Source organism: Lingula anatina, chromosome 8, assembly GCF_051362555.1.
Source record: "Lingula anatina isolate TDL-2025a chromosome 8, LinAna3.0, whole genome shotgun sequence".
NCBI classification, from domain to species: domain Eukaryota; kingdom Metazoa; phylum Brachiopoda; class Lingulata; order Lingulida; family Lingulidae; genus Lingula; species Lingula anatina.
Genome location: NC_141774.1, coordinates 4,640,619 through 4,666,781, shown reverse-complemented (window position 1 = coordinate 4,666,781; position 26,163 = coordinate 4,640,619). Strand labels below are relative to the sequence as shown.

Genomic DNA, 26,163 nt, shown 5'->3' with positions numbered 1-26,163 from the left:
TAGGCTTTCGAATGTTTGTTATATAGATGCACTGCAAAAGAATCTTCGCTAACTTTGCCTTTATCAAGGAAACATTTTTGTATAACATGACGAGGCTCAATAGGATAAAACGATTGCCGATACAAACGTCTGACTATGCATGACTTATCTTTCGATACATCTTCAAAACTGTTGACGTCACACATCCACGTGCTATGGTTTCTCGCCACGCGGGTGAGAAGTTTCGGTCCATTTGCCCCCCAAACACCCTGAGTATAGTTAAGGAGGTATTCTTTAATACACTCACGGATAAATGGATTGTGTTTATCAAATTTGACAACAGCGTTATTTAACTTGGAGTTGTCTCTGTTTTCCCATGCAGTGACATTATTCAAAGCTTCTAAACTCTTTACCAAAATGACGTCAGTGTCCATGTAAACGCCACCGTACAGATATAACAAAAGCAACCTGATCAAGTTACTTTCATTGGAATACCAATATGGTCCTTTTGAAATAACGGGCATTCTTTTCAAAAACGCTTTTGAGCAACCTGCAAAGGTATCTGGTTCCAGATTTTCAATGTGCCTTAGTAAGTTTTCAAGAGTATAGTTCTCGACCTCTACTTGAAAACCTGCTTCAGTGAACTCCGAAAACGCCTTCTGTGTCAAAACATTGCTTAAAATGCGTACTTTCGTACTTGGGTAGTGGTAAAATATACTTTCGAGTGAACGGCGGTTCCACTTTGTCTGGTTCTTCGTTGTGTATACTTGATAAAACACCGATTGAATTGTGTTATTTTTGTTTAACTGCCTGAGTGTTTTGAAAGGTGCGATTCCATATGTTATCGCCGTTTCTCGTAATGCGCGGGATTTGCGTATCTCGTACCACAAGGTGGCTCGAAAGCGCATGTAGACATCACTATTTGGGTTCATTTCCGGTTTGTCCCAATTAAAGTTGTCCAGGCCTCGGTAGGTTTTCATCCTGAGGTCTACAGTAACTGTGTGAAAAAGTTCTGTTAAGCCCTCAGTTCGACGCCCTCCACCTCCAGGTAGGACACCAGTTTTTACAAAAACTACTGGAATGCCCATGGCAACGCAAGGAAGCGCGCAATGGATACTCGAGGTTATAACTAATTTTGCGCGTGAATATCTTTCCATCAAACTTTTTGCAGCTTCGTAGCGTGTCAATCTATCAAATTTCATCGAAATGGGCAAGTAATGGGTGACGTCTATCGCTGATTTTTGTATTTGATATGGCACAATCAATTCTAAAGCGCGTTTGTTCACATCAACGACATATATGCCCTCTCTTCTAATGGTGGGGTTGGGATTGTGCATTAAGAGTGTCAAACAGCCCGATTTATATACTGAGGAATTTTGGGATTTTAAGAAATTAAAAGTGACGTCATCACGAGCACCCACAGGGCCATGATTCCAAAGGTAATTTCTGCCAGGCTCAGTTAGTAATTTCTCCCAGAAATTCGATCCAAAATGCATCGATAAAATCAAGGGGTTTAAATTAACATTTGGTGGCCACGTCATGTTGCCGGCGTTATACCATCCATTAAGAAATATTGTGATTGCATTTTTGAAATGATTGGTTTTGTTGGAAACAATGAATCCTCTTCTACGGTGATCTTTTGTATCTTTTGTTTTAGATATGCCAATACCTCCAGCATTTCGGGTCATGTACAAAGACCAATTTGTTGCCTTCCCATGGATTTCCCTTTTAGTGTTTTCTTCCGAAAATATGTCAGTATTCTCCGATTGAGGAATTAACTTTACTACACTGGTGACGTTCCAAGTATCCCTGTCCACCAACAGGTCAACAAAGGGAAGGAATTGTAGCCCTGCTAGAGTTTGAATTTCATCGTTGATGTCTCTCGCCACCTTCACTCGATTGTCAAATGTTAGGATCCCAAAGAGTTCATCTTGCAAAAAGGGCATTACAGAACCCATACTATCCTTTTCAAACTGTCTCTCATCTAACTGGCTTAGAACCTTTGATTTTATCAAGACTGAAGCAGTGTCCCAATTTTGGATTTGACTTCTACTGAGACTGCTGTAGGCCGACTGAATCTCGACCATAGCACTTTTGACGAACGACGAATGTCGTTCAAATCTGGATATGAAAAAGATGCCTTCAGTGGACACCCATTCCCCTGTGAAATATTCATCTGGTAAATTTGACGGCACCATTCTTATTAAATTTATGTGGAGTCCACCAAATCTCCACAGTACAAGTAAAACACTTACTTCGTGTACGACTGCCATAAATTTACGACCCAAGAGCAATTTTAGAAAGGCGGATTTAGAGACAAAATCGTCCAGTGGTGTTCCCTGGGTTAACTCAGACAACAGTAAACGAAATACTGTTACGTGTTTCCACGCCTTGGCGTCTATTTGATCTATACATCCACTGCTTCCACAAGAAAATATAACGCGTTTCCCTGGATTAAACTGGAGTAAGGTCTCTATTTTATCCATAAACGTTTGTGGAATTACGGCATAATGCGACCACACCAAGACAAAGTCTGATGTCGTATTTTGATGTTGGCCCAAGTCATGTTGTGCTGAAGATAACGATTCCTCTTTACAGGATGTTGATGTAGGAGATTTGGAGCTACCACTCTTGTCTGACCTGATAGCCGCCATTGCTTCTGCCAACTGGAAAGAAGGGCCCTTTTTATTCTCCCTGTGGATGATTTCTCCGGACGTATCGGACCTGTTCATAGCCATCAAATTGCAACTTGTTTTAGCTTTCGCCACTGCTGACGACAGGACTGTATTGTCATTAAAAGATATAATAATATAAAAGTAACAAGGTAAGATATATGAAAATGAGCCCTTCAATACATGAACAATATTGAAACCTGAAAATGCAATTTATATATAGTAAGAAATGCATTTTCAAGGCCAAATAACACATTCTGACCTATGAATGTTGAAGGCGAATTTACCAGAAACGTAAGTAAAATTACAAATGAAATTTAGTCTAAGAACTAAAAAACATGGTTAATATGTTGTAACTAACTCAATGGTCCTGACTCCGCTGTATGTATCTAATAGGCTATAAATAAGCTGTACGTTAATCTGTGCCTTTAATGGCGAATGATGCTTACTTTCAAAACCGTTCATGAATTGGAAGATGTAAATCAATGCCCCAGTCATTAACAGCAGTACAGGTAGACGGGATGTCCGCCTGCAACGGAGACATCTGCGAAGGCTCATCACCGTCGATCTCATCTGACAATATGCCATGAAGTCAAGCGAAGTGATAAATCCAATAGAACAGATCCTCAGATGAAATAACGTGTCTCTCGCAAATAACTGCTGGTAGAACGTGAGCAATTAATAATGAACGTTGAAAAGCGATTCATGTTCTAATAATACGGAAAATATAAAACTTAGACGTCACCATAGGCGGCGCTTTACTTGTAGCATAATCCATGCATGAATATATACTGCAAGCTACATCATCCCGTCGCTCGTTTGTAAATTCCGTGCATGGCATACGCACAATCAAACCGTAAATCCAAATTCCTGCTTTGACGATTGAGTCGGTCCTCTCTAACCTCCCATTACGAAAAAGAAGCCATGCCATTGGACAATGCGACCTCTGCGGTTACGTCATTTCCTGAATTGGATTGTGGAGTGGACCGACTCAATCGTCAAAGCAGGAATTTGGATTAAGCCTGTAGCCTGCAGTATTTGCGGTAAGCGTGCCAAGTTTTAGGCCTCTCCGATGCCCGGCAGTATTTTATTTCGATTATTATGTTTAAAATTGTGGAATCTTGTTTCACAAGCTTACTCTATTTTATTGTCTCTATGGAGGTATATGGGGACTTTACGACATTCGGTTTGAAGGCTTTAACCACTTATTATAGTTTATTTTTGCATTGTATTGGATTAATGTGGCACTCCAAGGTTGTCCTAGGTGGTTTTCAAGTTTATGCACCCGGTTTTAATATCATTTAGCGATTTTACGACAATCGTTTACTATCCAATCAAGGTGACAGCCGAGCGTGAGAACACTGACGTCTAAGGCTGCTAGCTACACCGCTGTGACGAGGGCCGGTGAGAAAGCCACCGATGGTGAGACTGCTGACGTTTAGGGCTGCTGGGTAGACCGCTGCAGGGAAGACCGCTGTGACGAGGGCCGGTGAGAAAGCCACCGATGGTGAGACCGCTGACATCTAGGGCTGCTGGGTAGACCGCTGATGTCTAGGGCTGCTGGGTAGACCGCTGACGTCTAGGCCTGCTGGGTAGACCGCTGACGTCTAGGGCTGCTGGGTAGACCGCTGACGTCTAGGACTGCTGGGTAGACCGCTGACGTCTAGGGCTGCTGGGTAGACCGCTGCAGGGAAGACCGCTGTGACCATTGACAATTGAACTGGAGCCTCACACTGCTGTAGAACCGGTTTTCAAATACGACCACAGCGATGTCAGTTTCATGGTCCCACAAAGAACGCACAAAGGACGCCGTCCAGTGTAAAAGGGGTTTTGTCAATAAAGAGTTCACATCCTCTCTGTCAAACTTCCGTTTCATTCTACTTTGCGTACACCTCTTACATCTTTATATCGATAAAGGAAGACACAACTTTATGCATGCCAATTTTTACATTGTGTCTATATCTCCTCTACCACACTGAAGATAAACGTTACATGTGACAATTTAAAATACTCGATGTCCAACGATTTGGATATTTAAAAAAAATCGATTAGAAAATTCCAGTGCAATATGAGAAAGAGACCTAATAAAAGTTATTGGATATCTTCAATGTTATCAAACCGTTTAATCAAAACGTTATGAGGACTTTTTTTTTTTTTTTTTTTTTTTTTAGTCGCGTGAGTTAATCTTAGTCCAACTATAACAACGCAGGGGCGGATCCAGGATTATTTGAAGGGGAGAGGGTCTATGGATGCAAAGTCGACCCTCCCACCCCCTTCCCCTCCTTGGCGTGAGGTTTGGGCCCGAAAAAAATATTTTAGAGGGTGAACGGGGCCATTTGGTACATTGGTATGATTCAGCTAGCCAAAGGTTTAATTTGAAGAGGGGACTATCGGTGTGTTTTGTTTATAGCAATCCAAGGGAGAGTCAGGACCCCCCTCCTCCCCGACACCCCTCTAAATCCACCACTGCTTGGTTTTACTTTTTTATATAAAGACAGTTTATATTAAGAAAACTTATTCTAAAGAACTCAGTCAATTTGGAAATTACTTTTGTTCCTGGGGTACTAAAAGAAAAGATTGAAGGAAAATAGCTGACAAAACAATCCCTTTTCCAATGCACTGCATACGTTACATTGAATTTTTTTTTTAAGTTTCAATTTTATTTAATTGTTTAGCTTGTGATTTTTTTCTGATTAGCACACACATTCAAACAATAAACTTGGCCACGGTTTGCATTATGTGGATTTTCATGATTGAGATAGACTGTAACAAATGACTTCAGGCATGCACGTGATCTTTAATGAACACAATGCAGTGAGCGTATTCAGTTCAATGTTCGTACAATGTATTTCTGACAATATGGAAGAAAATGCATTGCATTTATAATTATGTTACATTTTAAAGCGTTAAACAGATATAGTAAAATGCCAGTAAGCACAATAAAGAGTGTGTGATAGTGTACAATACTCAGCAAATGCGAAACAGTACGGCAACTGTTCGACAAAGAGAGATACATAAACCCGACCATAAAACATGTTACATTTAAATGCCATCGTTTACTATATGGTTATAGATTCTGCATGCAGCACTATATAATTATCATTCGTTGTTTAGATTATAGCAGTGATTTGGTCATGTATCTTCCACTTCAGCGATCGATCTCTTCTCCAAAAGTAGGTTTGATGGGGTCACGAAAAGATCCCAGAGTCAACACAATGTAAGAATTCCTAGAAACTGAACCTTCAAGCAGCACGACTTGCTTGGATTCGATTTAGAGCCAATGTTGCAACTTTCACGTACTGTGCAAAATCTCCAAATTTGAAAACACAGTCTGGGGACGCTATGGCGTTTATTTCGGCGTCATTCACATTGTTACCAATGGCAACCACGCAGATGGTCCATCCTATAAAAATAAAGAAAATGCATTAATCAGAAAATAAATTTCGGAAATAACAAGAAATCATTTCAGTTGTGAGCAGGTCTACATTTGATTTAAAGGGCATCATTAACAAGATACTGATTTATTATGAATCCATATGTAAGATTCATTTAATATTCTTCGGCTTGCTATAAGTATATATTCCACATGCCCAAATAGACTTACTGACACCAAACAATTAAAATAAATGAACACCATTGTAAGGACGGTGATAACGTATAGCTATAGACTAATTACTGGCATTGTTCCTCCAAGGCAGCATTGGTAAACTTTTAACATAAGGTCATCGTAAAACAAAACTAAAACTAAGCCGTTCATGAGAATGGTTTTTCACTCTAGATGTTTTGTAAAACATCATTTGTTGATATACTAACCAAGTTTCTTAATATTGGTGGCTCTTGGTATTGGATTACCCACGGTAGATTGCCCGTCAGTAAGTAGCCATATAAGCTCATTGTTCTCTTCAACGAAATCTTTCTCAATCATGAGCTGCGAAGTCTCCAACGCCAGTTGAATGTTCGTAAGTCCATCTTGAGAACAAAAAAAAAAATGACTTGGTAAGTGTGCATACGTTAATCATTACTTCATTGAAAATGTCGAACTTTGTGTTGTTGTTTCGTTTTAGATTAAATGAAAATTGAAATTATCTCTCTGTCTCTCCTGTGTCTCAATGTGTGTGTGTGTGTGTGTGTGTGTCGTGTGTTGCGTACGTGTTTGTGGCCTTGATTCGTACACGTGCATCCTTTAGGAGTACTACTTTAGACTCGACTTACTTCCGTTTTGGATTGAGTCAATGTTAGTCTTAACACTGGCCAAGCTGGTATGCTCATTCAACTCGAACTCCCTCACCACGCCCCTGGTAAATTTCAACGCACCAACTCGGGTTCCACCAGGGAGAATTGGATGAGAAATATCGATGGTTTCGACGATAATCTGAAGGTAAATCGATATATATATATTGTTTTCAGTTAATCTAATTCTAAAAGGTGAACATTTAGAAATTTCCTACGACCAGCAAAAATATCATGATATAAACATAAAATAGACCGAATGCAGCATGTGAGCCACCGTATGTCATAGTACATGTGACAGCACCCGACAGAAATAAACAGATCCCTTAGGTTGGTTAACACTGTATCTCGAACTCGTATAAGGAAATGACTACCTTTGAGGCATCTTTTGCTGAGGTGAACTCGGCATCATCGATGCTGCCGCTGGCGTCCAGTGCCAGCACGACATCGACATTTGTAACCTTGCAAGCAGCGTCTCGCACAGAACACGGGGATAGGACTTTCGTCAATGTATTGGCGAGTCGTGCCGCTTGCAATGCTGCGCCTAATATAAGCAAATCATTTGTAATCAATTGGGGGATTAAATATTGCATCATGATAATATAGAGACCGTAGAAACCAACCTTGAACATTTTTTTTACAAAAGATCGAGGTAAAGGGAAATGTTTTCTGGGGGCACCATCTGAGAGAGACTAAAAGGAGGATAGGACGGTGCTTGATGTCATAAAATGTAAATAAAAGCGAGGAACTGCGTGACGAAGGGTTGAGTTATTAAAAAAAGTCCTTTTCGTAGGAATATGAGAAAAGATTATCCGTATCTGTTAATACTATCCAGGATAGACAAGGCTTTATTTAACTACTGCAAGGCTAAGATAGCGACAAAATGAGTTGTAAAAACACAAGTTTCAAAGCTACGCACATTACACCTTGTGTTACCGCACATTTCAAGCGTTCAAATAAGATAGCAAATATATCAGTAAAAATGTCAATAAGATCAATATAGAGAAAAAAAAATGGGAATGGATAATTACCTCCGCCAAGGAGGTTATTTTTTCACCCCTGTTTGTCTGTCTGTCTGTCATCAACATAACTCAAAAAGTTAAAGACCGATTTTGATGAAATTTTCAGGAACTGTCAGAAGTGGGCCAAGGAAGAGTTGATACGTTTTTGGTGGTGATCCAGATCAATAAACAATCAATAATAATAAAAAAAAAAAAGTTGTGGACCGATTTTGATAAAATTTCCAGGAACTGTCAGAAGTGGGCCAAGGAACAGGTGATTAGTTTTTGCTGGTGATCCGGATCAATAATCAATCAATAATCAATAATAAAAAAAAATTAAACATTTAGGGGTGAAAGGGCATTGGTGGTACACACAACCACATTATTTTACTTATGTTTGCACGCACGTACCTGCACCAGCATGTGTTGAGGTCTTTTTACTTTCTTTAATTGCACCAAAATACACTAAGAATGTTTAACAATATTAATATTATGATAAAGATATAAATATAGTTCTGTTATAAGCCATCTACAGACGCTCACAGATGCAGGCAATTGAGCTTGGAAAGTAATACACTTGAGCATACCACTACAGGGTTGCTGTTTCGTAAGGCACCGGTGGACAGAGGTAAATTAAACGGCAACTTACCTACGTTTTGGATCAAATCAATCTGCGCGTACCCCTCCGCTAGCAACAGTGCAGCGGTCAGAATAAGAACATATAATCGCTCCATGGCGGTATTGACAGGTAAAAAAACAACCTAGAGTGTCACGGTTTCTTAAACAACAACGTGCACGGGGCGCAGTGGCTTTATATACTGTTGATTGCATATACGCAGTTGGCGCAATTATAGTGTTGTTGTTGTGGACATAACTTTGCCCCTGGTTAATGTGGTCGTCAAGGACGAATTTAATTGCTGTCTGGTACAAGAGATATGTGACGTACGTATTAACTGGGAGAAACTGCGTGTTATCAAAAGGCGCGTTTAAACATAGCTTCCTTAGGATTGTGGTTGAAATACAAACGGTCACGTTAATGTAGAGGCTGAAATAAAACCAGTTTTAAGATATGACGTACCTTGAATACGTTTTTGCTATTGAAAAATACAGGTATGTTTATCATAAAGAACTGCAATTTATATTATGGCGAGAAAATGTTAAAGAAAATGAAAATTCGTTCCAGTCTTGAAATGTGTTTTAACTCTCGGTTGTTTGAGTGCAGCAGCAATGGAACATTTTGCCCCAACATGCGCTCGTTAAATTTGATAACCATTGCCAACGTTTGATGTATACGACACCAGTACAATTTAAACAACGTAGTAATGACCTGATGTTACACACTTGTGGCGACCGGCGCCAAGCGCGATCTAGTCAGAAATAAAACAAACTCTGCTTCGTGAAATTTGTCTGAGAAACTAACCCCTTTCCACAAAAGCTGTCATTTCATTTCCACATTTACACATGCAAAAATTGTAGACCCTATCTAAATGTATCTAAACTTCAAAATGGGCCATTGCCTTTGGAATTTACAAGCACTTAAGCATATACCTGTAAAAAGAAAAAGAAGAAGAGGAGGAAGAAGATGAAGACGGAAACAAGAAAGCGGGTTGTGTCGACATGGTCTCTTCATCACTGATTAAACATAATGCCACCAAAGCTCTCCAGGAACATTCACTGAACATTACGGAAAACGAACAGCACTAAACTTGCTCACAGTTTTATAGTTATTAAATATATACATTTAGGGATCTTTTAAATGTAATAAGGGCTCTCTGTCGTTCTTTAGTTTTACCATATTTTAGCAGCTTTTAGTCCTGAGCATGTTTAAAAGTATAAACACAATATGGCTTAGTATTAGGCCCCTATATGTCGGCCTCATAGACCTTGGGGACTTGGTTTCAAAATTCACAGAGCCATGGCACAACATGCTCCACACTACTAGACAACTACTTAATCTACCTCAGTTTGAATTAAATTCAGAGTTGTTCACTTATATGTAATATTAGTGTTATACAAAGCCAAAATTGAGCATTTTCTTCGTCCGCCATGTTTTATTAAATCGGAGTATTGATGATGTACCACAGATCAACATTTCATATTTGTCTAAATGGTAATTACGCTGATTATTTTAGGGGTTTTTTTTTCTGAAACAGGAGCCTGACGAACGTAACCAACCGTGTTAGTAAAACCTCACACAGTGCTACCGGTAAAATTGCAGCACAGTGTTACAAAACGTCTGCGCAAGGGGGTACAGTACTTCAGTAACATTTCCTGTCCAAAATCCCCTGCAGCATTTAAGTCGCATGTCTAAAGACTATGAAGATATCGACGTCATTTTGGGTAGAGGCTATTTTTCGGTTAATGTATTTAGCTTAATTCATAAAGGTCAGAAGTGAAAAGAATATTCATAATTGATGACCTTATCAAAATACTGTGTAAGTCCGGTAAGTGAACTGGTATTTCCGCTGTCGTAGTGTCATGCGTATTTCTGGTAACGCATATATGTCATTTTACGTGGAAATGTGAATGACTTCATCTATATATTCCACCGTTATATAAAATGGGCGCCAGACAGATATCAGACACTGATACATTTCAACAAAAGCTATTTAGGGACGCGGTGCGTTGCACATGTACCATGATTGGGAATTGTTGATTATTGTGGTGAGATACCCATCCCTGCTGTAGAAATAAACGGCAGGTTTTGTTCTACTCTACTAAAGTTTAAAACGATTTAATGTCCTGGATAAGAAAAACCGATTGATAAATAATCAATTCAATCGGTTAAGGAAGGGACTATATATGACATTACGGTGCATTATATATGGAGAGAGAGAGAGAGAGTGAGAGAGAGATGCGTGTAGGAATATTATGCAGTCGGGAATCATCATTGCATTCAAGTCCGTGTCAGCATTTCATTTAATTGTTCATAAAATAGCTGAAATTCGTCAAATTTGGATTCAAATAAACATTTTATACATTTTTCTTTAATCATGTTAGCAGGAGATAGTTGGCGTCGTACTAGTACGTTCTTCAGCGAGTGGTTATATGTACAGGCTAAAATATACGTGATCTTTTCACTTAAGAAAGTGACTTGTGAGACGTCTGAATGTCGGAGTGCAAATATAAATATGATTTTTTTTTTTTTGTTACAGACATTGCGTTGCAGAATTAATTGCAGTGAAACTAACTCGTCTATTGCCCTCTTAGTCTTAGCCCATTCAGAACAGCGGACTTGTATAATTACACACACTGGGCAATAGAAGTGCCACCCCTACTGAACCAATACTTTGGGGGAGATAAATGACTGTGGAATAATATGCTCCTTCTATCCTTTTATCTTAATAAATTTCACAAAAGAAACGGTTCTGACTGAACAATTCAACTGTATCGATATTCTTATATTGCTTATATTCCACCTCTTCAGGTTAATAACTTTGATTACTCTGATTCAGGGGGTGACACTTTTATTGTCCAGTGTGTGAAATATGACCGACCCTATTAGTGCTTGTTGCGTTATCTCCACGGGGGTTTATTCAATGGCTCTATTCCCATAGATTTTAGATCGATCTATCCCCGCAGGGAGTCTCACTAGATTACTTTCAGATAATCCAAACTTAAATGTCCGTCCCGCCTACTACAAGCTGTAAGGGGATAATTAACTTTCGTGTCCGCCCGGCTGACAGCTATTTAGAGTGAACCCCCAGGGAGTTAGGTCGATCTAAAGTAGGTCGATCTAATCTATGGAAATGGGGTGAATGTCTAATCTAGTGAGTTGCTACATTTGATCTGCGGATCTGTTAGTTCGTTGTTCTGAATGCGCTCTTTGGGGCAAATCCAACCAGTGCGACATATGGCGTATTATCAGGGGTCCGTCGCTGTTGGTTAATTAATAACTAGATAATCCACCTGACCTGTCAATGATGCCGTTACAGCGTGCTAAAACACGTGAGAACATTCTACAGTACATAAACTGTCAAACTTAACAGATACAGATGCCAGCAGATGTTTCCGACACGAACGGCCTGGCAGTGACGCCAAAGGATTCGTCCCACGGTTGTATTTTGGCGGCTTTGTCTCATCATAACTAGAATCCCGCCTCGTTCGTTGCTGAGACGGTTACTAGTTAACGTAATCAAAAATAACTCCTCACTGGACTACAGTACGCGTGTCTGAGTACTTGTTTACTGTTTACCAACCGAAAAAGGTTCATATTTATTTCGAAGCACGGACTATAACAACGATCACTGAGAAGAACTAACGCACTGGCACATGAACGACTAGGAAACTGAAATCGTGCGAGCAATCATAAACTATTTAATTTGACGAAGTTTTTTGGTGCAGTGGCTGATTGGACTGGGACTAATACGAGGTAAAACGGCAGTGATTTTTGTCAATATATTCAGTGGAGTTGCACAGTTTATGTTCAAGGTTAAAAGATATAGTTTTGCAGAGTACGCATGCACTTTATTTCAGTCCCGACGTATCACCTGCAAGATAGTCGCAGACTGTCTCATTAAAAAAATACATATATATTTACCAGACAGAAAGTCCGCATTTTTGGACCAGACTGTAGCCGCTACTAAATACTGTTATATTGAACGATCAGGTCGTTTATCCTCTTCATAAAGGACCCGTGTAATATCTGGCAATCACAGCGAGGCACATTGCTGGACGTTCACCTCCTCACTCTGCATGGGAAGCGATGATCTAAGCGGCCCGCATGGACGGGAACTGAAGCAGTATACGACCAGTGCGGCGTTTGGAAAGAATGACCAGGCGCCGGACACTGGCGTCCCAAAGGTCTACCGAGTGGTCAAGACCGTGATTATCGCCTGGGCGCTTTGTTTTGAGGTACGAGAGTCTTTTTTTTTCAATTTAATCAAGTAGACAATACAGAGCTAACTGCTCTTGTCACCGGTTTCTTTTAGAATCCATTACGTTCATTGAATCACCACCTACCCTCAATTGACTAATAGGGCCTACTTAGATAAACCTGCAAAGTATCACGTACAAATAGATAAATATAACAATCAATAAAAAGTAGCCTTTATATTACGGCATATCACATTAAACAGTATAAACAAAAGATCACATATGAACGTATAGGATTCTACTAACAGCCAAGTAATATGATTGAATCTTTGAAAAAAAAAGTAGTAAATTGCATCACTTGTCATTAAAAAGAGGGTTATTTTCACTCCCTCCCCCTCTCAATTTAATCAGAATGCTTTAAATGTTTTATGTTAATTAATTAATTAATTTAGTTATTTAGTTAGTTAGTTAATTAGCTATTTTGTCTATTTATTCCAGAGTATCGTTTATAGCTTACGTGTTTAATTGCTGCCCTTGTTATTCATTTGTTTCTTCGCATCTTATTTATTTATTTATTTAATTATTTATTTATTTATTTATTTATCGTTCACTTATTAATTTGTTGTTTATCTATTTATTATTTTTATTTAATTTTTCTATCATCGATCTATCTTTTTATTCCACCCCCAGGGTATCGTGTATGGCCTTAACACTCCTGCTCTGCTGGACTTGATGCAGCTGTACCACGCAGACTGCGAGCAGGTGTCGGACGGTCTGACAGGGCGCAGTGCGGGGCTGCTGGTAGCCGCAGTCCTGGGGAGCTATGTCTTTAACAGGTAGGAGATGGGAGAAATACGTACAAGTAGATGCATTTATGAAATGCTGTGGCGGCCCGATATTATGTTCGATAGGCCAGAAATGTCCTACGACCTGCCTGTCGGACACATATGTCTCTTTTTTGTCGGACATATTTGGCCTGGCAAACACATCAGGCTCTTTTTTGTCGGAGATTTCTGGCCTTCTCTTGTCGTAGGACATATCTGGCCTGTTGGACATATCGGGTCGTCACAAATGCCGGCTTTTTTGTTTAGTGCGTTGCATGGGGATCGAATTTGAAATGGATGGGTAGATATTTAGATGAAGAATAACGGCGGGGTGGGAGAGGGAAAGGGGAAGGTGGTGGAAGGCCTTGAGGAAGGGTCCTAACCTTACGCGCTTACTTCCGGTGGTTAAAGATAAGACCCTTACATAAGTCACTCAGGCAGCCACGTGCCAGGCCGCCTTTCCTGCGTCAAAATAGACAGTTTCAAAACAGCAAAGGGCAAACTTCTGGTCATGGAAGCATGGCATGACACCTGAGCAGTTGCAAGCGGCGAACATCAGTCGGAGGCTTGAGTGCACAGTGGAGGAGCGTACCTTATTGTTTGTTGCACCGCGACGTGGTAGCTAGTAAATAAGCATCAACCAACGCTCAACACGAGCGAGGCAGACGATCGAAAAAAGCCCCTTTACACGTCCTTTCTGCGTCCCGTTGTACGGCCCTGTCTGACAGTAAAAATTAACACTTTACGTGCTGACAACTGGCTGATCATTAAGCATTAATTTTGCAACAAAAGCGATGCTTGTGCCTCCTGTTAAAAAAAGCAAAAGGTGAACAAAGAGAAAGATAGGCGTACTGATTACATAACATATTTATGCAACAGCGAGACTTTACTCTTGTAATAATAATTAATCAGCGCTAATACATTGTAATACCAAGCTGAATAAGGACACAAACACTTAAGAAAGATTAAGTGATGCTTCATTAGTCAATATTAATTTCATTGTTTGCATTGAATGCCATCTTGTCTTATCAAAATTATGCTGCTTGTGACCGTATATTGACCTAATTATGGTCTCTAGTAACCCACATAACACAGTCAGTGATGGCGTCAATGCTTATGTCACAGATTAGATAATCGGGCATAGGAATTACACAGGTTGCAGTCATTTTATCTCTTTCCACATGGTTATGAGGCCCACATTTCTTCTAATTTAGGACATGATGAACATGCACGAGCAAAGATTATCGATTTTATCAGAGAACTCATGTATTCAGCGGTTAAAACATAATTATATTGACACAATTAAGTTAAGGAGGTCTTGTTCCATTGCCAATAGATCAATATTATCAGCACCCGTGCTAATCATACACGGTTTATTGATAGTTCACTCAACCAAAATCGTAGATATATGTAGACAGAAGTGGACACAGGCCCCACCCCTCATGGCTTACTATCAATACAGACACATATATCGGGCAAACCGAGTTAAATTTAAATGGATAACAATTGATTTAAATGTTTGTTGTGGCATAAATAAATAAATAAATAAATAAATAAATAAATAAATAAATAAATAAAAATTGCCCTGGGGTAAACTTACCAATGTTTAATGAATACATTATTACATTCAAATTCAGTCCATTTTTTTAATAATTGGTCTTATTAAAACCTTCCACCTGTAATACCTGATAATGTGCCGTATGACGTTTTAATTAGCAATCAAGCAGAAATAAATATTTGGCTATTAGAGAAACCATTCTTAATTTCACTCCAACCGATTCACGTCTTCGCCTTTTTAATTTAATTTTAATTTTAATTCATTCACTAGTGTCAGTTTCTTTAAAGATATTGCACGTGTGTTTATTTATCTGTTTATTTATTGACTTATTTAATCAACACGTCCTCAAATAATTTTTTTATTATTATTTATTGCGGTTCAAGTACATTTTTTATAATGACTATGACCTAACAGTATACATAATATAATCATATAACTAAAATTACAATAGTAAATTACAATATTGTTTATACAATAACTGTGATCAGATTTTACAATTGCAGTGTGCGCTCGTTACTTTGGTTGACTAGGTGGTGGTTTATTGAGAATATTTTTTCTTTCCTTATTACACATTGTGATATAGTGGGCCACATTCTTTATAACATGTAAATCGTTTGACTTCATTATGCAGTCAAATAATGTTTTCTGTCATCTTTCCAGATTTTCCAAACACCAAGACGTCCTGCTATCGGTCAGTATGTTGGCGGTTGGTGTGGCCACGGCAGCTTTGCCATGGGCAAGATACACATTACTACTGGGAGGGTTGACCTTCTTCCAGGGGGTCGGAGCTGCCTTCCTGTTCACAGGTACATTGTATGTCACCCAACAAGTATTAAATTTAAGGCCATGAAGCTGGGCATCGTTTTAGAATTAAACGTTTATGTTTTTAACATCACGTTTTCGTATCAGTCTTTTTATCTCGTAATCGATGCAATATTTTCCCAAACTGATGCACGCACATGTTTATACCCCTGTTTTATCTTTACAAATCCAGAGTAAATTTTGAAGTCTGTGACATTTATGTGTGTCGTTTGTTTGTGTTAGAAGATATATTAGACGATTTATTTGCACAGGATACCCTTCCTATGTTGATCTCTACCATGGCCCATAGGAGCCTACGCGTGCGTCTTTTAGACGCCCCTTTACATGCGAAAACGACAAGCACTGACTCAAGCCGCATTTTCAAAACAAATATCAAGACCATGATCCTACTACTTACTGATTATCTTGTCTTTACCCAGAAAGATAAGCATTTTCAAATCTTATTTTGTTTACATACTTGATCATAGATTATCGAGCATAAAAATATTTCCGAAGGTACACGTACGTTTATGCCGTATAAGGATTATTATATTAAACCCTTTATCCATTCTAGGTGGCAACACAGCCATGATACAGATGTGGGGGGAGGAAGCCATGGTTCCTCTCCACCTGGCCCATGTTGGTTTGGGGGTGGGCATCATAGTCGCCCCATTGTTCGCCGAACCGTTCTTGGCGCCTCTGTGTGATCATCAGAACGTGACGCGTGCCCCGGAGACCACAGTCATGCCAGGCCACTCCTACCGGCATGACGCAGCTAACAATTCTGTGCTGAAACTCATCCACAGCACACATGGGCCTGGTTATACAAAAGCGCCATCTTTCGTGGATAAACCGGCGTCAAACATATGGGCAGATGGACTACGTGCAGCCTCGGTCTTCACTCAAGTTAGCGCCCATCACCAGAATGGGAACCCCAACGCTTCGATCCTCTGCGGACCATCGATGGTTCAGATTCCGTACGGTATAACAGGCGCTGGTTGCCTATTAACAACGATTGCTTTTATTTTTCTGCACTCGCTTATAAAATCTCCTACCAAAACCGATGTCAAAGAAGCGAGTTCCCATGACGAAAGCAACGAAAGATCTCACAAAGGGGCGGACTCTGGCGAGAAAGGGGCATTGTCAAGTTTGAAAGACACAATCAACCCAGCGTCCTGCACTGGAGGACGCCTTTGTTTTGGGATTCAGTTTATAGCATTATTTTACCTACTTTCGTTTACATATGGAGCTTCAAAAGTTCCCCTGACCAACTTCCTTTACGCCATTGCGGTTGAAAGCGAATTGCAATTCTCAAAAACCTTGGCAACGACTCTAGTTACCACCAACGGCATCGCTTATACCGCTGGCAAGTTTCTCCCAGCTCTGCTCTCACTTTGCTTGCCGACCAAATTTATTCTGATAGGCGAACCCTTACTTGTATTTTTATCTTTTATCTTTTTGGCTCTGTTTGGTGTGCACAGCCAATCGGTGTTCTGGATATGCACGTGCTTTTATTCTCTCGCCCAATCAGCGCTTTTCCCCACCTCTTTAGTCTGGGCCAATGACTATATTACTGTAGGCTCTAGTATATCTGCACTCTCTATAATAGGGGACTCTACGGGAGGACTGGCTGCCACCCCGCTAGCTGGGTATGTGTACGAGGAAATGGGGATTATGGCGTTGTTATATATGGCGTGTATATGTGCGGGTGTGGCAACCGCTATGTCCATTACGATACAGATTGTTGCCTCGTGCCAGTCGGACTGTACTTGTAATGCTAATAAGACTGAAGTTGATAAAGAAGATCATAGGGTTTCTGTAAATGATTCGGAGAAGTTGATGGAGTAAGAGTGATTCCTAATTTATTCCAAGCTGAACATATTGTGAAACAGTCATTATCTTCTGATATTAAATAAATCATTATATAATAAAAGGTATGTGATGAATTTGTTTATAATACACATATTGCAATTCGCATTCGCTCTACGAAGTGGAAAATAACGTATACAATATTGCAGTGTCACATTTGAATGATAAAACAATTATCAGTAAACCCACACACAGGTTGTTTTTAAAATATTTAAAATATACGGAAGTACATCTGTAGAAATATATATGTCACTATATAACTTCAAACTGTATATAAAGATTTCATGACTGAAATTAAAGCATACAATAAAATACTTCCCCTCACATGTCCCTATTTTGAAGGTAAAATAAAGCAATGTTATAATTTCCGAACGAATAGAACAACGGCGTGTGCTCTAGCCCCAAGTATTTTTTATTAATGCTGGCCTACACTGGACATGGGACATAAGAGTTTATTGACTGGTGCAACACCTCAAATAACTAATGTTTATAAATAAGATCAAGTCAATCCAGAAAATAATACCATGAGTGTCAGAGCAACGTAAAACCTAGCTTGTTAAATATACCTTTTCGATGGGGTCGCTTTTACTAGCTCTGACGAACAGCGACAATCTGAGGGCGTTCTTTCTTAAAATTTTGCCTGGGGCGCTTCCATATTTGGAAGCCACACGTCACAGCTGTGTCCGCCTGGATCCATATTTGGAAATCATAAGTCTCGTACGTCACGCGTTTAGCCGCCTGGAGCTGCCTTTCCCGCCTTGCGCTGAAGTTATCTCGTGCAGACGAGACAAGAAACATTTAGTGCCTGACGCGGAGTTAGAAGTTTGAATTGAAAATATTTTGCAGTCGAAGGTCAGTGTCACAATAAAAGCAACACTCTGCTTTAAATACTGATTTTGGTGTAGCCATTGCGCAGCCCTTATAGTGGTATCGGGCATACAGTGTAGCTGTCAAATTTGGCACACGGCAAGCACGTGTATTATGCACGTGTATATCTCAGGACTAAATGTTCTTTGATAAGCAAAAAATACAAAAACATTGGATAAATCTTTTCTTTTCGAAGAATATTTTTTATTTTTTCACTTTACATCTCAAATACAGCAAATAAAATTAAATAAAGCAGAATTAAATCTGTTTTACGTTTCATTTTGGCCTGATGACATTCAACTGCAGATTCACTGCGGAGCGGTTCTATTTGATTGACGGAAGTGTAACATGGCTGCTGTTCACTAGAGCACAAAAAAGTGCCAATGTATCCTCCATTTTACATACTACAAGATCACAGTCATATATACTCAAAATAAAAGAAGATATATCAAGTTTTGTGGAGGGGGAGTCAAATTTTCATGGGGGAGTCAGATTTTTATTATGTGCACATTTTTAATTTTCTCATTTTTTTCATGAAAATTTTCACCTGCAAAATAAAAAAGTGCCAATGTATCCTCCGTTATGCATACTACAATATCATGGTCATTTACTCAAATAAAATGAGATTAAGGAATGTTTTTTTTTTTTGGGGGGGGGATTCAAAATTTCATAGGAGGAGTCACATTTTCATTTTGAAAATCTGACTGGGGAGTCACATTTTCATAATGAAAATCTGACTGGGGAGTCACATTTTAGGGGAGTCAGATTTTCATGGTAGGCTACACCGGTATTGTTGATATGGGTTATATATGAAATCAAGATCGAGCTGGCAATACCGGGATGTAGAACCTAGGGTAGAAAATAACTGAAGTAAAGTCAAATAAGATAGGGATCTATTCGGACTCGTGTTTATCTTTATTGGGAAAAACGTAAAGACTAACTCCATCATCCATTTCCTTAGCTCCTTTCTGAGCTGTCTGTCTCTCAGAAGTAGCCTCCTTTTCGATCTGGCCCCCAACGACGCCATGCAGCACATCACATCTCCATGGCAACCAACCAGCACGGAAAGCGACGTTTGTGATGTGTGACACGAGCAGAATAGTTATCAAGCTGAGCAGCATACAACCCGTCCTATAGGGGAACGGCTGGAAATCCGTTTCCGCTTCATACCAAGGCCACCGCAGAACTGCTCGCAGACCTAACAACGGCTCTCCGCTAAGTACCCGGATGATCAATCCCAAGACGTACCCAGCAATGGACCCGTAGATGTTGGCTGCGTCTACGAACAGGGCTGCCGTCAACTGAGGGAACAGGATGACGTAGATGAGGTCGGAACTCAAGATGGAAAGAGCGAAGATGCTGGTGATCTCGATGGCCAACACCGTCGTCAGAATGGCCATGAGAGTCATAAATACTCGCATGGCCCAAATGATCTCACGTTCGCTGGCCTGGAAAGAAAAGGCACGCACGTGCGTACACGGGCATGTATAGCAATATGCTATAATGTCTTGTAAATTTTGTTTTGTTTTAGTTTTAACTTGTATTGATAGGGGCCTCTTGCCACGTTTACAAAACAAGCACTTTTACATGAGCTGCTGTTTTAATTTATAATCCTCCCTCTTTTAAGTCTCTAATATTATTCTTATACCAGATATTATTGTTTTGTGATGTATTGTTCTGATATCTTCAACATAATGTAGTGTGTTATTCTTTCACGCGCGGTTATACTTGATCATACCTTTCCCATTCGGGCAGGTTTGTAGACATTGTTGGCGAACATGGAGCTTGACGAAAGCAAGATGGAGTCTGCAGATGACATCACTGCAGCGGAAACGGCACCAAGACCAATCAATGAAACTATAAAGGCAAGAAACATAGATATACAGACAAAACAAGAAAACAACTCAGCGAAGATCTCCGCTAGGTTTATACCATAATACATTGTGGTTGTTTAGAACACGTTAACTTGCACAAAGTGAAGACTATTGGTCCTTGCCCGCAGCGGTAGGAATTTTACCCGCACGAAAATGCAGTAGTATCGAAGTAGCAAAAAATCATTAACACAGTAGTGGTGTGGAGCATATTTGCAGTAGAAATGCAGCATAACCTACTGCAATTCTACTCCAAAAAGTACATAAGTTTGTACAGAGAGGAGCATTAATGCAGTAGATTAGCAGCATGATAGAAGCATGTTTCAAATATGCTAATTAGCTCCCAAATCGAAGCAGATTTGAAGCATGTTTGCAGTATGATTGCAGTAGTCTACTGCGCAGGAATATCTACTGCGTTTTCTTGCGGGTATTTACGTACGGTGTTCTGGATCACTTATCACCATTAATATCCTATTTTTTCACGTTACCCAATTTCGACTTATTCTGAAAACTTCATAAACAATCCATCCATGACTGTTTTAATTATAATGTTGACTAACAAACAGACCACTTTACCGCTTTCGCAGAAGTAGGCCTAACATGAAGTAGAGTAGGAATATATAATTGCTGCCGAGTGTACATTATACATACATTGAATTTTAGGTGCACATTTTCTTTATTTTACATAACCCTTTTCATGTTAAATTTCGTTTTGAATCATATTTCCATCCTCACACATACTTCACAAATTTAAATCATAATAAATCGCATTATATAATAAAATATTATATTATATTATATTATATTATATTATATTATATTATTACATGAACTCACCAGCAAAAGGGCAGACGTACTGCAGAACAAGAGGTGCGATCAGTTTTACATCATCTTCAGCAAAAGGAAGTTCTCCTTCATATTCTGTGGAATTCCAATCTTTAAAAATTCAATCATCACACATTTAATAAGCAGCTTTTTTCACAGCTACTTTGATTTTTCATCCTAGTTGTCCCTAAAATTCTCTGTCATTTATTTAAATTCCAAAACCAAATATAATAATAGGTTCTTAAAATATTAAATTCTTGCAATTGTTCAGAGGCCTAAAAATCGACTTAATTATTGCCTGTGTGATTCAATTAGTTTTGACATGTATTCATTTTAGTCCTATATATCTGTTCTCCCACCACATTATTATTGAAATAAAAAAAAAAATTAAAAATTAAAAAAAAAAAAAATATATATATATATATATACCAATCTTTCATCAATAACCAAACATATCCCTAAAATATAATTATATCAATTATAAATCAAATCATCAAATTATTTTTCAATGAACGCCTATGATCGACGATCGCGTTGAAATTAAAAAGAAAATTACCGACAGACACTGCAGTCATCCCAATGAGAAGTGGGGGAATGGTACATAAAATACCCCCAAATGCGCCTGCGTACATGGTCACTTTCGCCACCTTCACTGACTTCACCGCCAGGGCGCGCTGCCACAGGACCTGCGCGTGCGACGATGGAAATATTATTAATTGATGAAATGTATATATGAATGAAAAGAAGACTGCTTTCTGTAAAGTAACAGGACTTTAAACAGATGAGAAGACCATTTGCATCCAAAACGTATAGATAAGAGAAATAAATTGAACTAATGCCGACCATATATACATACCATACAGTTTTGAAACAAATTGCGTTTCTATCAAGCAAGAGGACTGGGGTTTCATATCACAAAAATCGATGTAAAATATTTCTAAAATAATAGAAAACATACCTGCCACGGTATCCCTCCTAGTACTAACTGTAACGTCACATCTACGTAAGTGCTGACGTCACGGCTATGGATGGTTCCAATCCAGTTCTGTGACGTCTCTGATAGTGACGTCATATATGGACTTGTCATAGCAAATGGAATGGTTATCCACTGGAAAAAAATGGTACTTACAACCCTCTGGTTTCAATAACATTTCATTATATTGTAAGTGCTCAAAAATTGAATGGAAGTATTTATAAAACATAAAATGTAAACAGACGTTCTTGACCAAATGTATTTCGTCATACAATGGAAGGAGCAAAAATGGCGTATACTATCTTCCTCAGAATGTCGGTTGATGATTCACTCAGTGGCTCATAGGAGCAGTGGCATTATTGAAAGGTTGCATCACTTTGTACTAGGTTCTTAGATATACCGTGGGTATAATCTAGACGCTATATAGGGCTCTAATCCACCGTTGAAGGATTCTAGGTTCGGTACGCGATTCCCGACTTGGGTTATGCCCGGAGAGAAGAGTAACGCAACACCACTGTTTAGTTACAAAAATCAAAACTCGTTTATTGCAAGAGCTATAAACTTCTATTGACACGTATTACGAGGAGCGCGCTCAAGCCCGCGACTCAAATTGAATAAATTACTAGTCTGAACAACTTGTTAGAACTGGTTAAAAACACAAAAAGCGAAGGGTGATAGAGACAAACTTTTCCGCTCTAAAACGAGAAATGTGTTGCATGCTTGTTCTCAGAACAGCATCCTTCAGACATAGGGCCTATATGTCCAATCCTATCCCTGTCTTATACCCGAAACATATACCTGTACTACATAAACTACCTACCAAGCCGAGGAATATGAATATCATCTGCATGACGTCGGTGTAGGAGACCGAGTACAGTCCCCCAAACAACGTGTATATCAGGACCACAGCTGCCGACACCGTGATGGCGATCCAGTGGTCTAGTCCAACCACTACGGTCAAGGTCGTACCTGATTATATACAATTTACATTCTTTGGAACTTCACTGTAGGCTATAAAAATGGGCAAACTATTATAATATTCTGATATATATGTATAAGCCTAGTGTTCCCTTAATAACCAAAAACATCAACTGTTGTATTTCAAGTATGGGCGTGTACGCGTGTGTGTGTACGTGTTTCCAGATATGAATGTCTAATTGGAAACTAATAATGAAAGCTTTAATTCAACTGTACGATGAATGACCAGAAATAGGCCAGTTGAAAAACGGGCATATGCTATATAAATGATCCCATTAGCGACATGAACGCAGCATTCACAACAGCGGATCAAGTATGGCGACACTCGATCTTAACAGTTTGCCGTCCTGTGCCCTTATAAACACTGGATAGAATATCCGCGGACATCATGCAAGAAGCATATAATTAAGCCTTATGGGTCGGCTATGTTTTTGTTCCGCGGACTAATTGGTCCGCTGTTTTGAATGCGCCCTTACTCACCCAATGACGACAACGTTGCTGCGCACCAAAACATATCCCCTGACAGCGCTGGCAGAAACAGAAACCCGGTCATAATTTTACCAAACTTCCGTTCCAAGGGATCCAGCATAGTGACCGTACCATCCTGGCGTATCCTCTTCACAAAGAATAATGCAGCTGGGCAGAAAATATGGTATAATTGTATTTGTGGGAGTGGTCGACTTTCAACAAAAATATGTGTATGTCTTTAATTGTACAGTATGATTTTGATTGTACTTTTATAGTAATTATTTTTTGCAATCATTAAAGAAACGACGGAATTAACGCGTCATAATTTCATTGGGTTTGATACATTAATTTGATAGACAGCAAATAAGTTTGAAATGAATGTGATGCTGCATATCCACGTGTCCTGCCAACATTTAAACGTTAGTAAAAAAATCTTCACAGCTGTATAATAAATGCATAATAGCTTACTTCTTAAATATGTGTTTGATTTGATATGAATCTTCAATGTGGCACGCGAAATTTGTAACGTTTGTCATCAAAACAGTACGAAAAAAGCTTCTGATAATGCCCAGAGACGTTTCATATCTTAAAACATATCTAAATTACCTACTTGTTTTGAGAAATCGCCATATTGGGCAGTAAAATGAGGTGTTGGTAAGAGGATGGTTTAAATGAAACGCTCGGTAAAAATGCGGTGATACAAATAGCAACACCATTTTTTCCTGTAATTCTTAATTCCAAAGTGCATTTTGGGCGTCAATTAAAAAAATGTGTCCCCTTTGAAATAAAGAATAAGCTTAGTTTGATTCATTTTGGGAGTTGGCAGTAGATGAAAAATTTGAGACGTACCTTATTTGATCATTTTTTTAAAAAATCCCTGAAGAAGGCCACGGACCAAAAGTTTTTATATATTGGATTTAAAAGTATATCTTCATAGATGAATCAGTATAATAACTGATTTATTTTGATGTGCTACATGTAGCGCTGCAGTACCTACGACCGTGCTCACGGAATACCCTAGTGGCATTTGGAGAGCAGCCAGACCGGAAGTATAGACACCCTCGGCAACACCACTGATCAGAGAGCCGTCCACCCAGGTAGCTGGAAACGATAAATGATGAATTTGAGGTGGGGATAACAATAGCCATCACTATACCAGTAGTAACAACATTGGAATCCGTGGCAACAATAACGATCAGTTGCCCAGTACTTACAAAAATTGGCATCAATAGTATAATGTCCTTGCAATTAATTTTTGGTAAATGATATTTGTATTCCGACATCTAGGCATTACTTTTATTTCTAATGTATTACAACCATGGAGCTGTGTCTGTTGTTTCATTTACACCACTAAATTACCATACATGTGTTCAAACTGTGGAATTTAACTTTGTGTACTTAATTACCATACGATTTGAGAGTGCTGGGCGATTCTCAAGTAATTGTTGTTTTAAATTAGATAAGGCGAAATGGAATGTTTTTACTGAAATAATAATGCAATGTTTTAAAGTTAAAAGTTACAATAAAATCGTTTTTCCCTTTTTTCATCCGCTTCCAATTTGTCCAACCCTGCACCATAAGAGTACAGTACTACATGAAGCATCTCGGACCTAACATTTACCTGTTAGAGTACAAATACCAAGATACGTCCCAATATTTCTCCCTGCTAACAAGATGTCCTCGCTTGTGGTTTCTTTCCCTCGTTTCTTATTCCTCCTGGCCGCCCAGATACCCAAGATAAAGATGAGGACGTAGAAGATGATGATGACTACTAGGCCCCAGACGTGTACGGCCATGCTGCGTAAAGAGTGTCTCAATTTCTATGTAATTCCTCAACGAATATGCTCAAATTGTGTTTTGTAAGTTTTCCCTGCTGCAAACAGCTGAGCAGGTTGACAAGTTGCACGTTTAATAGTCTTCTTTTTCTTCTTATGGTTTTCTTTGATGTTGCCCCACACCTTATAACCTTACAAAGTTGAGCATAAGGGTGTCATGTACACAATGTCTTGAGGGCAGATGCCGCTAGTGGATTAATGTAAACGACGAAAACCATCAGCGATCTGAAACATCTCCTTACACACGCGCTCTCGTAATGCAAAGCAGATACCGTCAGATGAAGGACGTGTGTGTGTTACCCCTCTAGCATATATATTAAGATTATAGGCACAAAAGCTTTACTGTTATCCATATCAAGTGAGGACAGACTCGAGTGATGACTTGCATGTCGTGCAAATAGATATCTAAGGATCACTGCATCCTTGTATGATTCAGGTGTACTGTGTATATAAATATTAAGCTACGGTAGGTAAATGATACATACGAATATCTAATAAGCAAACAAGTGCAATGTATGACCGATTGGATTTGACCGGGGGGGGGGGTATTTAAATAGTAGGTCTAAAATAATCAGGAAACATTCTCGCCGCGATATT

The 26,163-nt window shown here is 39.2% G+C and overlaps 3 protein-coding genes across 4 annotated transcripts; 1 reads left to right on the top strand and 2 right to left on the bottom strand.

The window, feature by feature from the left end:
• Positions 1–5,428: 5,428 nt before the first annotated feature.
• LOC106159571 (matrilin-4) lies at positions 5,429–8,711 on the bottom strand. Its single transcript, XM_013535883.3, has 5 exons — positions 8,532–8,711; positions 7,256–7,425; positions 6,864–7,023; positions 6,465–6,620; positions 5,429–6,054 (listed from the first exon to the last, which is right to left on the bottom strand). Exons 1-5 carry the CDS (start codon positions 8,614–8,616, stop codon positions 5,894–5,896), a joined length of 732 nt encoding a protein of 243 aa, XP_013391337.1. The 5' UTR covers positions 8,617–8,711; the 3' UTR covers positions 5,429–5,893.
• Positions 8,712–11,653: 2,942 nt separating this feature from the next.
• LOC106159570 (solute carrier family 60 member 1-like) lies at positions 11,654–17,817 on the top strand. 2 transcript variants are annotated; one of them, XM_086994670.1, is made up of 5 exons: positions 11,654–12,254; positions 12,514–12,736; positions 13,388–13,533; positions 15,740–15,885; positions 16,455–17,817. In XM_086994670.1, exons 2-5 carry the CDS (start codon positions 12,578–12,580, stop codon positions 17,726–17,728), a joined length of 1,725 nt encoding a protein of 574 aa, XP_086850796.1. In that variant the 5' UTR covers positions 11,654–12,254; positions 12,514–12,577; the 3' UTR covers positions 17,729–17,817. The 2 variants fall into 2 exon arrangements, with proteins under 2 accessions (XP_086850796.1, XP_023932834.2); XM_024077066.2 differs by having other exon boundaries at positions 12,492–12,736.
• Positions 17,818–18,792: 975 nt separating this feature from the next.
• LOC106159569 (high-affinity choline transporter 1) lies at positions 18,793–25,908 on the bottom strand. The gene is made up of 9 exons (XM_086994614.1): positions 25,353–25,908; positions 24,725–24,832; positions 23,744–23,899; positions 23,106–23,254; positions 22,271–22,420; positions 21,869–21,998; positions 21,325–21,423; positions 20,355–20,473; positions 18,793–20,064 (listed from the first exon to the last, which is right to left on the bottom strand). The coding sequence occupies exons 1-9, from the start codon at positions 25,525–25,527 to the stop codon at positions 19,510–19,512; spliced, it is 1,641 nt and encodes a 546-aa protein (XP_086850740.1). The 5' UTR covers positions 25,528–25,908; the 3' UTR covers positions 18,793–19,509.
• Positions 25,909–26,163: the final 255 nt, after the last annotated feature.

Excerpts from the sequence above, each read along its gene's own strand:
- LOC106159571 (XM_013535883.3), bottom strand. The coding sequence starts at position 8,616 with ATGGAGCGATTATATGTTCTTATTCTGACCGCTGCACTGTTGCTAGCG. Across the intron at positions 6,621-6,863 it reads TGACTCAATCCAAAACGGAA|ATGGACTTACGAACATTCAA; the intron begins GTAAGTCGAGTC and ends TTTGTTCTCAAG. Across the intron at positions 6,055-6,464 it reads CACCAATATTAAGAAACTTG|GATGGACCATCTGCGTGGTT; the intron begins GTTAGTATATCA and ends TTATTTTTATAG.
- LOC106159570 (XM_086994670.1), top strand. The coding sequence starts at position 12,578 with ATGGGAAGCGATGATCTAAGCGGCCCGCATGGACGGGAACTGAAGCAG. Across the intron at positions 13,534-15,739 it reads GGGAGCTATGTCTTTAACAG|ATTTTCCAAACACCAAGACG; the intron begins GTAGGAGATGGG and ends TCATCTTTCCAG. Across the intron at positions 15,886-16,454 it reads AGCTGCCTTCCTGTTCACAG|GTGGCAACACAGCCATGATA; the intron begins GTACATTGTATG and ends TATCCATTCTAG.
- LOC106159569 (XM_086994614.1), bottom strand. The coding sequence starts at position 25,527 with ATGGCCGTACACGTCTGGGGCCTAGTAGTCATCATCATCTTCTACGTC. Across the intron at positions 24,833-25,352 it reads TGGTATTTGTACTCTAACAG|CTACCTGGGTGGACGGCTCT; the intron begins GTAAATGTTAGG and ends TATCGTTTCCAG. Across the intron at positions 20,474-21,324 it reads GTACGTCTGCCCTTTTGCTG|TTTCATTGATTGGTCTTGGT; the intron begins GTGAGTTCATGT and ends TTGCCTTTATAG.